This window comes from Podarcis bocagei (assembly GCF_964188305.1).
Source record: "Podarcis bocagei genome assembly, chromosome: 10".
Taxonomy (NCBI): domain Eukaryota; kingdom Metazoa; phylum Chordata; class Lepidosauria; order Squamata; family Lacertidae; genus Podarcis; species Podarcis bocagei.
In genome coordinates, this window is record NC_138135.1 from 28,905,417 (window position 1) to 28,919,136 (window position 13,720).

At 44.9% G+C, this 13,720-nt stretch overlaps 1 protein-coding gene across 2 annotated transcripts in view; it reads right to left on the reverse strand.

Annotated features, from left to right (window-relative positions):
• Positions 1–13,720, reverse strand: part of SYN3 (synapsin III) — a 186,750-nt gene that overhangs the window by 18,196 nt on the left and 154,834 nt on the right. For both annotated transcript variants that reach the window (XM_081211002.1, XM_081211001.1), the window contains exons 8-11: positions 9,851–9,993; positions 8,780–8,854; positions 6,248–6,350; positions 1,156–1,290 (exon numbers count right to left, since the gene is read on the reverse strand). In XM_081211002.1, the coding sequence (XP_081067128.1) occupies positions 1,156–1,290; positions 6,248–6,350; positions 8,780–8,854; positions 9,851–9,993 (456 nt within the window). The remainder of the gene's footprint in view (positions 1–1,155; positions 1,291–6,247; positions 6,351–8,779; positions 8,855–9,850; positions 9,994–13,720) is intronic.

The window sequence follows — 13,720 nt, forward strand, 5'->3', positions numbered from 1 at the left end:
TTGTCTAGGTTTGTCATTGCTTTTCTCCCAAGAAGCAGGCGTCTTTTAATTTTGTGACTGCTGTCACCATCTGCAGTGAACATGGAGCCCAAGAAAGTAAAATCTCTCACTGCCTCCATTTCTTCCCCTTCTAAGTTAGATTGCTGCAACGTATAGGGCTGCCTCCGAAGACTGTTCAGAAGCTTCAGCTAGTGCAGAATTCAGTGTCCAGGTTGCTCATGGGGGCAAGATGGTTTGAACATATTACACCAATCCTGACCCAAGTGCACTCGCTGCCAATTAGTTTCCAGGCCCAATTCAAAGTGTTGGTTTTAACATATAAAGCCTTAAATGGCTCAGGACCACAATACCTTGAGGACCACTTCTCTCCATATGAACCTACCCAGACCCTGTGATCATCTTCTGAGGTCCTTCTTTGCAAAATGTAGTAGTAGTAGTAGTAGTAGTAGTAGTAGTAGTAGTAGTAATGGAAAAACAGCATATGCAAATCAATCAAAGTCTTCCAACATTCTTTGAATATATTGTAGGCAGAACTATATGTAGCTGTACCTTTTTGTTAGCAGGTAGAAGTGGGGTTCAAAAGCTGTTCAGAAGGGAATTTCAGAGGACAAAGAGTTAATACAGGAGTAGGGAACTTTCTTCAGTGCTTGGGCTCATGTGCCACCATGTGTAACTTTCTAGGGTGGCAGGGCCAAAGACAAAAGTGGGTTGAGCATTGGTTGTGACCTTTACCTCTGAACAGTTGGCGACATTCTAAGCACATCCAAGTCAGAGGTTTGTAGCCCCCCTTCCTTAATGCATCTCTCAATCTTTCATCCAGAGAATCAAAAAACATGGTTGCTATTCAAGGCTACGTTTCAGCCAGACGAAAAGGCCCCAGGAAAAGAGCAGAGCAGGACTGATGAGAGGACTGCATTGGACAGCTGAGGTGCTCAGCTCTAGGCTTAAGAGAAGCCACTCCTCTCTAGTCTTCCCCTTCAAACTGCAGCCCACATGCAGAACTACATGCAGGATTTATATGTTAGTATCACTAACCGCTAAGTTATAGAGCATCATTTTGTTTTGTCATTGGAAAAAAATCTGCATTTAGAAATATTTTTTGGTCACTTGAGCTCTTGTTAGGACTGTGAGAAAATGCAGGCTTTGGGGTCTTACCCAAGGCCGCAGAGGTGAAGGGGACGACCCCACACTCAGGCAGGCTTGTGCCATTCTGGAGATAACCAGGTCCACAATTAGCTGCCTGTCTTCCTCCACATGCTCCCCAATCAGAGGCATTGAGCTGTCCATCACCTGCACAAAGAGATGAAGTGAGTCCTTTTATATCAGTGGCAGCCAGATCCTCACCTTAAAACCACCTTTAGACACCTTTAGCTAATGGGGCAAATGCAGAACCCAAGAGTTGGGAAAATGTGGACAGATAAGATGCAGGACCATCATTGCATACCTTCATGATTGCCAATTGGTAATGCTTAAGGTAAGCATTCACTCAGCATAGTGTTAGGCTTTTCAGCCTGTCTGAAAAAGGGAGGGGGGAGGAGCATATTGAGGAGCCATTGAAGCCCTGAGAATCAACCTGAATTAGCTTACCTGAGCCACAGGCAATTCTCTTGGGCAACCCCTCTGCCCACCTGTTATCTAGCCTGGCAGCTTCAGATTCCGTGTGGAAATAGAAGCCCTATTTACATCTAATGGCACAGGCTGATTTGCGATCACTAGATGGGGCTATTGTACCCTGCAAACTTCGTACTCAAAGCAACATAATAATTGTTATTTAACTTATTTAGGGCTGCCATACTGGGATTTGAAAGGCGGAATTGATGCCCGGCGGTGGGGGGATTTCTGAAATGTGGTGCTTTGTCAATTGAAAAATTGCATCTTTACTTTTTGAAATATGGCAACCCTAATTATACTAATAGCAAATTTATTTTCTGGGTGTAGATCCTTACACAGTCAAAATGGCAACATCCACACACACAAGGGAAGTTATCAGTAGTGGGGGTGAGGGAACTCCAAGGTTTGCAGAAGTATAAAAATTAAAATAAAGGAAGGGGTGCTTCAAAAACAGCCCAATAGTTTGCTCAGTGGCCATGAAATACTGAGTGTTCATTGAGAAGTGGGTGGGGGGAAGAAAATGGGGTGCTGGTGGAATGGAGTATCCTAGAAAAGGACTTGCCTGGCACCCCAAACAGGAGCCATCTGTAGTCCACAGAACGGAGTAGGCAGCAACAGTGCTCTCCCCACTTGTGATTCCCAGCACATTTAGAAACATGTATACTTTAAATAGAAATTCAATGCATGTCACTATAGCAGGGTACCAGATTATGACCAGGTGGTGTTTATGTTTGCCTGCCTGCCTGCCTGCTTGGTCTAGGTGTCAGCTGCCAATGGGCAACTTCAAGGTCTTTCTTCTAAAGTTTCTTTCTCTTTAAACCAAATGTGGACTGGACAGCCCTTCAGACAGAGGACTGTCCTCTGTAAAGTAGGGCACGCTGATAGGCTGTGCCATTGCGGCGTATTTGAAACACCCACCAAAGGCAGGGCTATTTTGCTAGTGAACTCCAATAGCGGTAATAATGTAAAGCAGGGATGGGCAGCCTGCGGCTGTTGCACTCCAATTCCCATCAGCCTCCCCAGCCAGCATGACTAATGGTAAGGGATGATGGGATTTGTAGTCCAGCAATGTTTGGAGGGCTACAGGCTCCCCACCCCTGAAGTAAAGGAAGCCAGAGGTCCCTAAGGAGAATGGAGGCTACTTTGGTTATTTCTGCCACACTAGCACAAGAGTTTTATTTGTTGCCAAATATTAAATAAAATCTGACCTTACAATGCTGAGATAAACACGTGAAGCTAGACACAAAGCTGGCGTATACAAAGCAGAAACATTTTCCCTCCTTCCCTGAAAATAAGACTTCCATGTAACGGCTGAGACAAAACAGAGGCAGGCGTCCCATGTGGCTCCGGCCTTCACCACTGTGCAAGGTCAGCAGCTGTGTCCTGCTACAGCTGCTCTCTCCTGATAAGGTATCTTGGAGGGAGAGGGAGGGAGATGGGCAAAGGATGGGGGGGGGGGACCCATACCCCTTTCCCTAGCTATCTCCTCGACCTCTGTGTACTGTGGTGAGACATGAAGGCTAAACTTGTTGCTGTTCTCAGGAGTTAAGAAGAGCAGGGAGGTTGGCTGACCGGAAGGAAGGAAAGAAAGCGCCAATTCCATCACATCAGAGGGATGGTGGGTTCATGCAATGGCAAAATGATAAGTGGGTTTACACACACAAAGCTCTTGGGAAGCCAGCAAAGTCCAAACAGTGGCAAGATGGGCAATTCTGGCTATTGGGGTTCCCAACTGATCAGAAAAAAAGTACCCTGGCCTTTTCCTGTGCTTTGAACCTCAGTTAGGAGCAGCCTTAGACTGACTCCAAGCTCAGCATGGTTGACCCTGACTGGTAGTGCTTCCCTAAGGCTTTAGACCCAGTGCTACCCAGAGGCAGAATCCCTCTGCCGTCTCTTTTACTTTCTTCTCCCTTCCAACGTTTTAAGACAATGATTATGATATTATTATACCATAATTCTGGAGCTACGTTGTCCCCTACCCCAATTCATACTGAATTTTGTACCAGGGCACTAGTGGGACAGCTTTTTCTGGCCACCCTTGAAAGTGTCCCAGCAGCAACCATGCCAGTAGCTAGTCTCAGATGATTTGCAAGAAAAGGAGGGACATCAGAGAAGCCTAAAGCAAACATATGTTCCTCTCCTGGCAGCACACTTGTCTCACACAACCTTTGACCTGCCACCGATTCCTACAGGATACTTGCGCAGCGCAAGAATGTGCCATCGCCACGGGGCTCATGTGGTTCTCATCAGCTTCCCCAAACTCAGTGGGTGGGAGAGTGCTCTCCCACGTACAGCTCTGGATGTGTCAGTGGCCCTGGATGTAGCATTCAGCCGGCTTTGCTCATCTTCCTGCGTTGGTGGAGTTTACAGCAGGGCAGACACCGTGTCTCCGTTCCAGCATCCTCACACAGTAACCAAGGACACTTGCTCATTCTTCCGCACAGTCGCCTTGATGATGTCCTCCCCCCACTGAGGAGGTCTCCAATTTCAGCTTTGAGAAATTTCAACAATATATACAAAAAACGATCTCTCTTTTTCAAATGCCCACCCCTTTCTCCAGTGGCCTGACTGACCCAACTCCCACAAGCAAGGACCCCCTTGGCACGGCAGGCCTCACTTCAAAAGGCTAGCTTTTCCAGCCATGGTTTGTCCCAGCTGGTGTGTGTTCCTGGGACACAGCAGTTCATTATTCATGCCACCCACAGACTCCTTGGAGAGTTCCTCTTTCATTTTAGTTACCATCTCAAATAAGTTGCACCTCCAGTTCAAGAGTTCAGAGGTTTCATTTCAGCAGCACAACAGGGGAGCAAAATTAACACATAGGGGCAAAGGCACCTGTTAATGCCCCCCATAAGAGCCTTTAATAATCATTTCATTTGTAGCCAATGCAGGTATCAAAAGATCAAGCAAAGACACACCATAAATCTTTGTTTTGACACCCACATTTTGCTCCTTTTGTGCTGCTATCTTTTACAGCAGCTTTGGGGAGCCTGTGGTCCTCCAAATGTGGCTGGACTGCAATTCCCATCAGTTCCTGCCAGTGTCCAGGGCTAATGGGAGCTATAGTCTGACATCTGGAGGGCCACAGTTTGGCCATCTCTGTTTTACAGGCACCTAGTACTGCACAATGAAATGGTAAGCTGTGCCTGCTGATTTCTACCTATCTGCTAATGTTAAACACACAGGAGCAGGCCAGAGTAATTTATTTGGCCAGGTGGCAATCAGTAATTGCTGCTCTTTGGACTCAGCCAGCCTCCTGTGAGAGTTGTGCTACTGCTCTGTGTTTATCCTTTCTGCCATTCTACCCACCACTCCTTTGATGTGATTAATCAGCTCTTTCCTTCCTTCCTTCCTGCCAGCATCCTTGTTCAGTTGAAAATGGCAACAAGTTTAGCCTTGTCTTAATGCAGAAGTGGAGGAGATGGTTGGAGAAAAGGGATGGGGTTCTCTGTTCTCTTTTCCCCGCTCTCAGCTTTCTGATCACTGCAGGGCAGGTGAGGGACAACGATGACATGAACGAATGTATTTCACATATCTGGAAACATTATTTTAGAGGTGCTTGCTGAAAATATTATGCTTTCTTCAGGTCAACACAGAGCTTTTTCATTTAGTATTTCCATTCATAGCATTCCCCACTCCCAACTGATAGACATCTCAAGTTGACTCATGTTCCTAAGAGGCTTGCATGGTCTTGAGAACATAAAAATCTAAGCACTACCTGGATGGGCCATGGCAAGGTCCCGCTAAGGTTCAAATATGCATCCTGCAGAAGACACAACATATTATTGCTCCAGAGGGCAGGACTAGAACCATTGGATGGAAATTTCTAGGAAGCAGATTTTGCCTAAACCTTAGAAGAAATTTCCTACAGCTTGTTTTACAGTGGTACAGACAGCCATGGTGAGCTTTCCTTTGCTGGAGGTATTTAACAGGATTGATGGCTATTAGGGATACTTTAGTTGTATCCTGCATTGGAGATCCTGCACTGAGCAGAGGGGTTGGACCTCAAAGATTCCTTCCTGATAAATGATTCCTTGATAACTGAGTGTTCTGTTTCTCAAACACCCGGAGAGGACTCTTGAGTGGGGAGGGGCATTCTCTGTTGTTTCTCCCCAGCATGTGGGTCTCCCCAAGGCAGAATGCCTCTGAACATGTCAGTTTCATTTTGCTATCCCTGCTAATAGCATCTTAGGCCAGCTAATTTCTGAGAGATCTGCTAGTTACAGACCCAGAGATACATGGCTTGAGAACAGTCTGAGATACCTATGAGTCTATGATCAAGCCATTTGTTCTGATTCAGCATTAAAGAGTGGGCTTTCCTGGGGAAAGCGGGGTGTGTGTGTGTGTGGGGGGGAGGCACTCAGATACAGACCAGGAAAGTGCTGACCTTTGCCTAGAAAGTGCAGGGCAGAAGTTAAGTGTGGATAAGTCCATTGTCAGATATACTCTGTGCTTCTATTTAATGAATGTGCATTGAATATATGGAGCGTGGTAGAATAAATGAATGAGGGGCACTTGCCATACACAGGAGTTTCTACATACATGCATGCCTCTGTGTGTGTCAAATAATGTAATATATACTTCGTTACACATCCTTTTTGAATGATGCTTACAAGCCACTCATTCAACCTCTCACCTCAATTATATAATCTTTTCCATCCTTGCTGTGGACAGCTTTGACTGCGCAGATGTCAAGGCCTCCAAACATCTCTGCAACGGAATCTGCCCAGAGTCGATATCTGCAAAAACCACATAAGATTGCTTGTAGAAACTGCAAAAAAATAACCCTAAATAGCCCCCTCTTCAGAGATAATCAGTTTTCTTAACTTCCAGCCAAATATATAAACATCTTATGAGGCTTGGAATGCATGGTTGACCCCATAGATTAATTCTGCAGTTGATTAAAGTAATCACTTTTCTGGCCATAGCCAACAGCTCTGCAACCTAGTGAGAGAGCAAGAAGCAATCCTGGGCAAACACAAAGAGAAATTGGCCTGTTTATTTGTCTAGAGTTGTTACTTATCTATTGTGATAATCAAAATGTCTTCTCTCAATATAGTGCTTCTGTTTGCAGGGCATGGTGTCTATGCAGCACTCAAAGCACACAATTAGTCCTCCAGCCAGTTAGCACCATAGTTGTTAAAACAAATGTGTTGTGTGCACAGGACTGTGAAAGTCTTTGGTCACATAGTGGGCTGGTCAGATTATTACTAGGAACACAAGAGCAGCCCTGCAGGATCAGACCAAAGGCTTATCTAGTCCAATATCCAGTTTCCCACAGTAGCCAAACAGATTCCTATTGGAAGCTCACAAGCAGGATGTGAGGGCAAATGTCTCTTGCTGTTGTTCTCCAGTGCCTTGCATCCTGAGGCATGGTGCTTCTAGTTCTGGATGCAGAACATAGCACCACGACTATTAGCTGTGGACAACCTTTTCTTCCACGAAGCTGCCTAATTCTATTTTTTAAAGCCACATTATCTGGCAGTGAATTCCATAGTTTAGCAATGCTAATGTGTGAGTATGTTCTTACTTTTGCTTGTCCTGAATCTCCCAACATTCAGCTCTTTATTGGCTAGCCCTAGGTTCTCATAAGAGATGGAGAAAAATATCCCTCTTTTTCACTTTCCCCACACCTTGTGTAAGTTTAATTGTGCACCCTCACCAATTTGCCTGAGCATTTTAGGCTGCCCTTTTCTGCACCTTTCCCAGCCCTACAATATCCTTTCTGAGAGGTGGCCTCAGATACAGAAGTCCTCTTTTGCATCTGGGTGCCTTAGCTGAGGCAGGAGGCATATCTCCGGCAACTGCAGCTCATGTGTGATAGAGAGAGAAAGAAGGAGATCTCGATACCATTTCTGAATAATACCACCCTACCCACAATGCCGTTGCCGTTGCATAATGAGGCAACAAAGCCCTTGGAGAAGGCAGAAAGAAAGGGGCCAGAGGTGATCATCTGAATACCTTTCTTGGCAGGGAAGTGGCGAAGTATAAATATATTCATACCGGTGAGCTAATTCTTTCCCACACTGGGTATGTATGAGGAGAGGGGTGCCAGGAATGGGCTGTTGACATTGAGGATTAACCCCATGAATCAGGCAGGTTCTCCATGCTAATACACAAGGCACTGCAAGCCCGGTGCAGCAGGGAGGACCGCATGAAACTGATGAGCAAAGGGCTTTGCACTGTTCATGCAAGGACTGAGGAAGAGGGATTGGAGAGGCAGGATGGTGAATATTTCTTGGTTCAAAATCTGTATAAGTACAGATATGAAATTTGTTAGCTGGTCTCATTCAAGGCCTTAATGCAGGAGTGAGCGCGGATAACAAGGAGGCACTTCAGTGCAAACTGCAGCTTCTTTCTGTGGATGTGTACATAGGAACTGGCCCTGTATCAAATCAAATCAAATCAAATCAAATCAAATCAAATCAAATCAAATCAAATCATTCCATCTACAGTAGCTCAATGCTCTTTGCACTAGTGGTACCCAATGTGGGCTACAGCTCCCATCATTCCTGTCCATTGGCCATGCTGGCTGGGCCCAATGGGAGTTGGAGACCAACAACATTGGGAGGTCACTATTCATGACCTACGCTGACTGGCAGCCATCCTGTGGGGTTTTGCATGGTTCTCCAGCCCTGCTTGGAAATGATAGGGACTGAACCTGGTCTTCTGCATGCAAAGCACATCCTGTACCACTGAGCTGCAGCCCTTCCCCTGAGACGTATTGAAAGATACAGTGTCAATTAAAAAAGATCACATATGACTATCGTCATGTGGGTTGAACCCTGGAAGCTTTCTGTGTAGGAGTCTCATCATTATGTGACCTGAGTCTGAGAAAGAGCAGCTTAAGCTTATTGTGGCTGCCTCTTTTGGCTTTAAGATTAGGGATGGGGAACAGCCATCCCTCTTGTGCCCACCCCATCTGGGGAAAATAATGTTTAGCTGGGGGAAGTAGGCAGGTAGGCGTCTGAGGTGGAAAGGCATGCACAGGAGTAATGCTCTATTTTTTCTGAGAGCCAACTGCTGCTCACCCCAGTCAAGAATGAAAATGCAAACAGAACCTCTGTGCTACAGTGTATTTGGGATAATGGTTAATGAAGCCCAAGGCCCAAGCCTATCAGATTGACCCAAATATTGCATTTTGGCTGCAGCCCCTCCTGCTCATTACCTCTCAGTCATGGCGATCTGTTCCAACATGGCAGAACCTGTGTTTGCTTTCCAGTTTCCAGAGATCGATGTCCTCCTGGGAAAAACAAACACACCACATGCGGACAATAAATTCCCCCAAACACTGTGATTTCCTCTCCATATTAAAGAAAAGAGGGTGGGAATGAGGGAGGGTGTTGGCAGGGAACCCTTCCTCAGCCCTGTGCTCCTCTTTGCTCTTAAGCCATTGCCGACGCCCTAGTCAATGTGTAACTCCATCTGGAGGCTGGGAAGTTCTCTCTGTGTGCTGGCATCCTCCTGCTTAGTTACATCTTCATCCAAATGCTGGCTGGGTAGTCTTATATTGGCCTTGTGAACTCTCTTCTGGGTATGTCAGGCTTTGTACAGTAGAAGAGTCTGTGAAAAGCCTGCGGAATAATTAACCTCGTGCTCTGTAGTGTAGAATTTAAACGGCACAGGAGGCTGCATGCCAGAAGAGCCGAGAGAAAGCTTCCCACAGACATCAGTGGGCTTTAGAGCTGGTTGTGAAAAGGGGGCAATGTGAAACTCTAAAGAAAAGGGAAACACTGGCTTTCATTGAGCCTGCTTTCCATTGTAATGACAGCCTGCTGGAAATGCAGCTATCTCTGCCACCATAAAGTCAATGGTTCTAAAAGCCACCCACCAGCTTCTCCCGGTGACTTCTCAAGAGTTATTAAAGGGCACGAGTCTCCTTTCTCCTAACTAGCTGTTGATGTCTGCTCATGCTGCTTGTGCCGCTGGCAAACATGGTCTTCCGGGCTTTGCGTTCAGGAGGAGCGCAGCAGTCACAAAGCTTGCCCAGACATACGATCAGACATTGCACTTGTCAGATCTCACAGGCCACAGCTGAGCAACATCAGGACTGATCTGTGTCATAGAATGGGGATCAGAAGAACATTTTTGTTTAAGACACGTTGTTCTCCACAATTAGCATTTAGGAGAAGAAAAAAGTGCATTCAGTTTTGAACATGAATACCTTTAAAAATAAACAAACCAACAGAGCAGCTTTGCTTCCCGCCCCACCCAGTCCCAAACTTGACAGCAAACTCACATGTAAGCTTTGTAATTGTTGCCAATTTTCTGGATTCGAATATCATATTTGGAATCAATGAAAGTCTCCGTCGTGACGTATGTTTTGGCCATGGCTACCACGCTTGCGATGTCTTGGAAGTCAAGCTGGTTCTCAACTTTCACCTTTGGTTGATGAAATGTGGAAAAAGAATATGTGTGAGTGTGTGTAAGAAAGTGCAGCATTAGTGTATGAGTACTACAAACTAGCAAAATATTGATCATAATAATATTCTTGCTTATTAAGATTATAAGACAATGACGCTTATGGGTAAATGAACGTGGTTGTTGTTCATTAGCAAATTCTGGAAGTGGAGAAAAAAAGCAACAAAACCATGCTTTTAAGTGTTTTCTAGGAGGTTAGAAGAAAGCTGCCTTCGATCGAGTCAGACTGAAATATACTCGGAGTCGAGTGTGAATTTCATGCTCTTTATTCAGCTCATAGTAGCAATGAATGAAACTTTCCATGAAATGTCTAGCTATATATACATTATTTACACAATGGGCCCCTAGTGATTGGCTAATTCCAGGCTGCTCCTGTAGGCCAATCAGGTTGCTGATTTACTTCATCTAGGAGCCTGATTGGCTGCTCCTGCACTTCCACCTGGAGCTGGACTGGGTGGCTCCTGCGGACGAATCAGATTGCTGCATTCTGGATCCTATTGTTCTAGGATTAAGAACAGTACATAACACAGACTATTGGTCCATCTAGCTCAGTAGTATCGGCTGAGCTCTCCAGGCTTTCAGACAGGGGACTTGCCCACCCCCGTACCTGGAGATGTTGGCGATTGAACCCTGGGACCTTCTGCTTGCAAAGCAGATGTTCGTTCCATTTATACAACCTAAAGCACCACCATGCACAGGGAGAAAGCCCAAGGTTTGTAGAAGTATAATTTTTTTTTTAGGGGAAATTCAAAATGTGTGTGAAGGTGGGTGAGTGTTTGGGGTGACTCTCCCAAACAGTCTACTGGTGATTGAGTACTCTCAGTGGCCATGGATGACTGCTGGGATGAGAAAAATGGGAAACTGAGGGCGAGGTAGACTTGAAGAGAGTGCCTGGAAGCCTGAACAAAAGCACTCTATACTGCAGCATTGTTGTTGTTGTTTTAGTTATTCTTTTGCATGTCCTAAGGATGGGGCAGGAATATGTTTGGTCCATTTTTTTCAGCAGTTGATGTGAACCAATGATCCTGGATTTGCTTTTGGGTTGTAATGCATCTCCCAGTCTCATTAAATACTTCCCAGGATTTTGCAGTGGATTTTTGATGCAGAAAAAGGGTGCATGAAAGCACAGGTTGGTATCCAATGAAGTGCTTCCACTAGCACATAGTCTTTTGGCTACACAGCGGAACTTCCCATCCCTCTCCTCCAACTGTGTGCCTTCTACACCCTCCCCATATCAGATCCAAGATGGTGGTGGAAAACCCAGAACATATTTAGGGAATGGAGCAGGTGAGAAGAGAAGAGAGAGGGAGAGTTTCGTTGCTGAGAAATAAATCCTTGCATTAGTGGAAGTAGTTAGATAGCTATCATTCTTACAGTTTACATTTTTTAAAAATCATTCAAGATTCACATTCTACTGGTGACTGTATTGAAAAGCATGCATTCTATGTAACATTAAATTTTATTTTATTTTTTTACAAAAAGGTGCAAAAATGCACACAATGGGACCGAGAAGACCTGTGACTCAGTATCAGTATGAACAAAACAGAATGGAATTAGCAGCTCAGCCCATACCTATTATTTCCCCATAAATGCTTACAATCCAGCTGCCTCCACTAGCATCTATTACACAGACAGGGACATAGGAGATCTGGAACTTGTGTCTTTAGAAGGGAATGATGTGGGCCTAAGAATAGTGTCCCTCACATACAAGTGAATCTCATGTCCAGGCCGTTGTAAGATCTAAATTGGGTTCTGCTTTATCTGTCAGGCCAGTTATTTTATGGGATAGACAGATGGTTGTCACGGAAACCAAGAAGTCCTAAGCTAGTCATCATGAGTCAGCCTTGATCTGTAGCTCTGCAAAACTCTGAGAACAATGAGTCTCTTGTGAATATAATTATTATCCGGCCTGGTACCACACCTATAATTCAAGCTCTAGCACTCCCTAGTATTCCATACTTCTTATGGGGGTGCATCAGATCTCAGATACTAGCATAAACACACAATTTTATCTTCAGCTCCACTTAGTGGACTCCCCTATTCTCCAGTGTGTAGCTTATTTGGAAATTTTGATCTGGTGGGTGTTACTACCAGCTGATAGAAGTGTAGCTTCTCTGTGGAAACAAAATGATAAGCAACAGATGTATTGATGTCAATTAGAGTTTATTTAGAGTCAGTCTGATGCAGAGCGTGCGAGTGTGAGTTTTTTAAAAAATGCTACCACTGATTTGTTGTTGTATTTATATCAGGCCTATTTAAGTTGAAGCACTTTATAAAACTAATAAATCTCATGTCGTTTTGGCAGAATGCCTCTACAGAATCTCACAGCTGAAGTCCTGTCTCCATTAAATGAGGCACAGGCATGAAATGAAAGGGGCAAAATGCAGTCAGTCCGAAAGGATGAGAAAGAGAGCATGCAAAAGCATAAATTAGAGGCTGCATTTTTGAAATCATCATCAATAATAATCATGTATGAGTCCAACTCTTACTCTAAGGAGCAAAGAGGGCTACCTGGAGATGTCAGGGAATGAACCTGGGACCTTAGGCTGATGCTCTATCACAGAATGACTGCTCTTTCCCAGGTCTGAACAGGGCCACCATCTCAGAGTGTGTGTGTGTGTGTGTGTGTGTGTGTGTGTGTGTGTGTACATCCATGTTTAAATACTTCTAAAAGAGCACATTCATTTTGACTCCTATTAAGAACGAGTTCAGTCTCCCTCAAATGGAACAGACGTCTTGCAAAATCACAAATGTACAATTTACCATCTATTTGCTAAACTGTGATGTCCGTTTGCTCAGCAATGTACTCTTTCTAAAACTATCAGCTGCAGCTTCCTACAGAGATTGCATGACTAGTTGTGAAAGCTTCGGACACTTGTATTGACAAATGCCTTCCAATCAGCACAAAAAGTTTCACCAGAAAGGTGCAAAGAATACATGGCTGGCCCCAAGGGAGGCTTCCCTTGGAATGCAAACAACAGCTTTGGAGAGGCCATTTTTGATGGGACTGTGGCAGAGTTAAGATCCTCCCTTTCATCCCAAGGCTGCACTCAGGCTTCCCTCCCCCTGTTATTTACATAACAAAAATATGCATGTGGTTAAATACATTCAAGCATTAACCTCATGTTTAGCTTGGGCCTGAGTTTTCATCTTTGATCTTTATTTAGCTTGAGCACCAGTGCAGCTTCTGGTAACTCAGTACTTGTACAGGGTTGCAGTCAACGTTATGGTAAGCTAAAAATCATTTAGCGGTATACTTCTTAGAATCATAGAATCATAGAGTTGGAAGAGACCACAAGGGCCATCGAGTCCAACCCCCTGCCAAGCAGTGGAATGTTATTGTGCAAGACAAAGCGTAAGGAGGTTGCCGGTAACTTTGTCGTACAATAGATTGTGCTGTCTGTTCTGCAACAAGTTTCCACTAGCACAACTGTTGCACTGGATTTCTCTGTTGCACAACATGAAAAGTTGCCCGTCTGGTAGTGCAAGACTCCTTGTGCTAGTGGATAGAGAATGTGGGATTCAGTCCGAAGCAACTAAGGGTAGAATGCCCATGACCCCTGGGGGGGGGCATGCCTTTCCAGGTGCCATGGGATAGAACGGATCTATGCCTTCAGTGTTGGAGACAGAGGCCTGATAATGGAGAAGAAGATATGGTGGATACTCTCTCTTGACCTTCACTGGATCC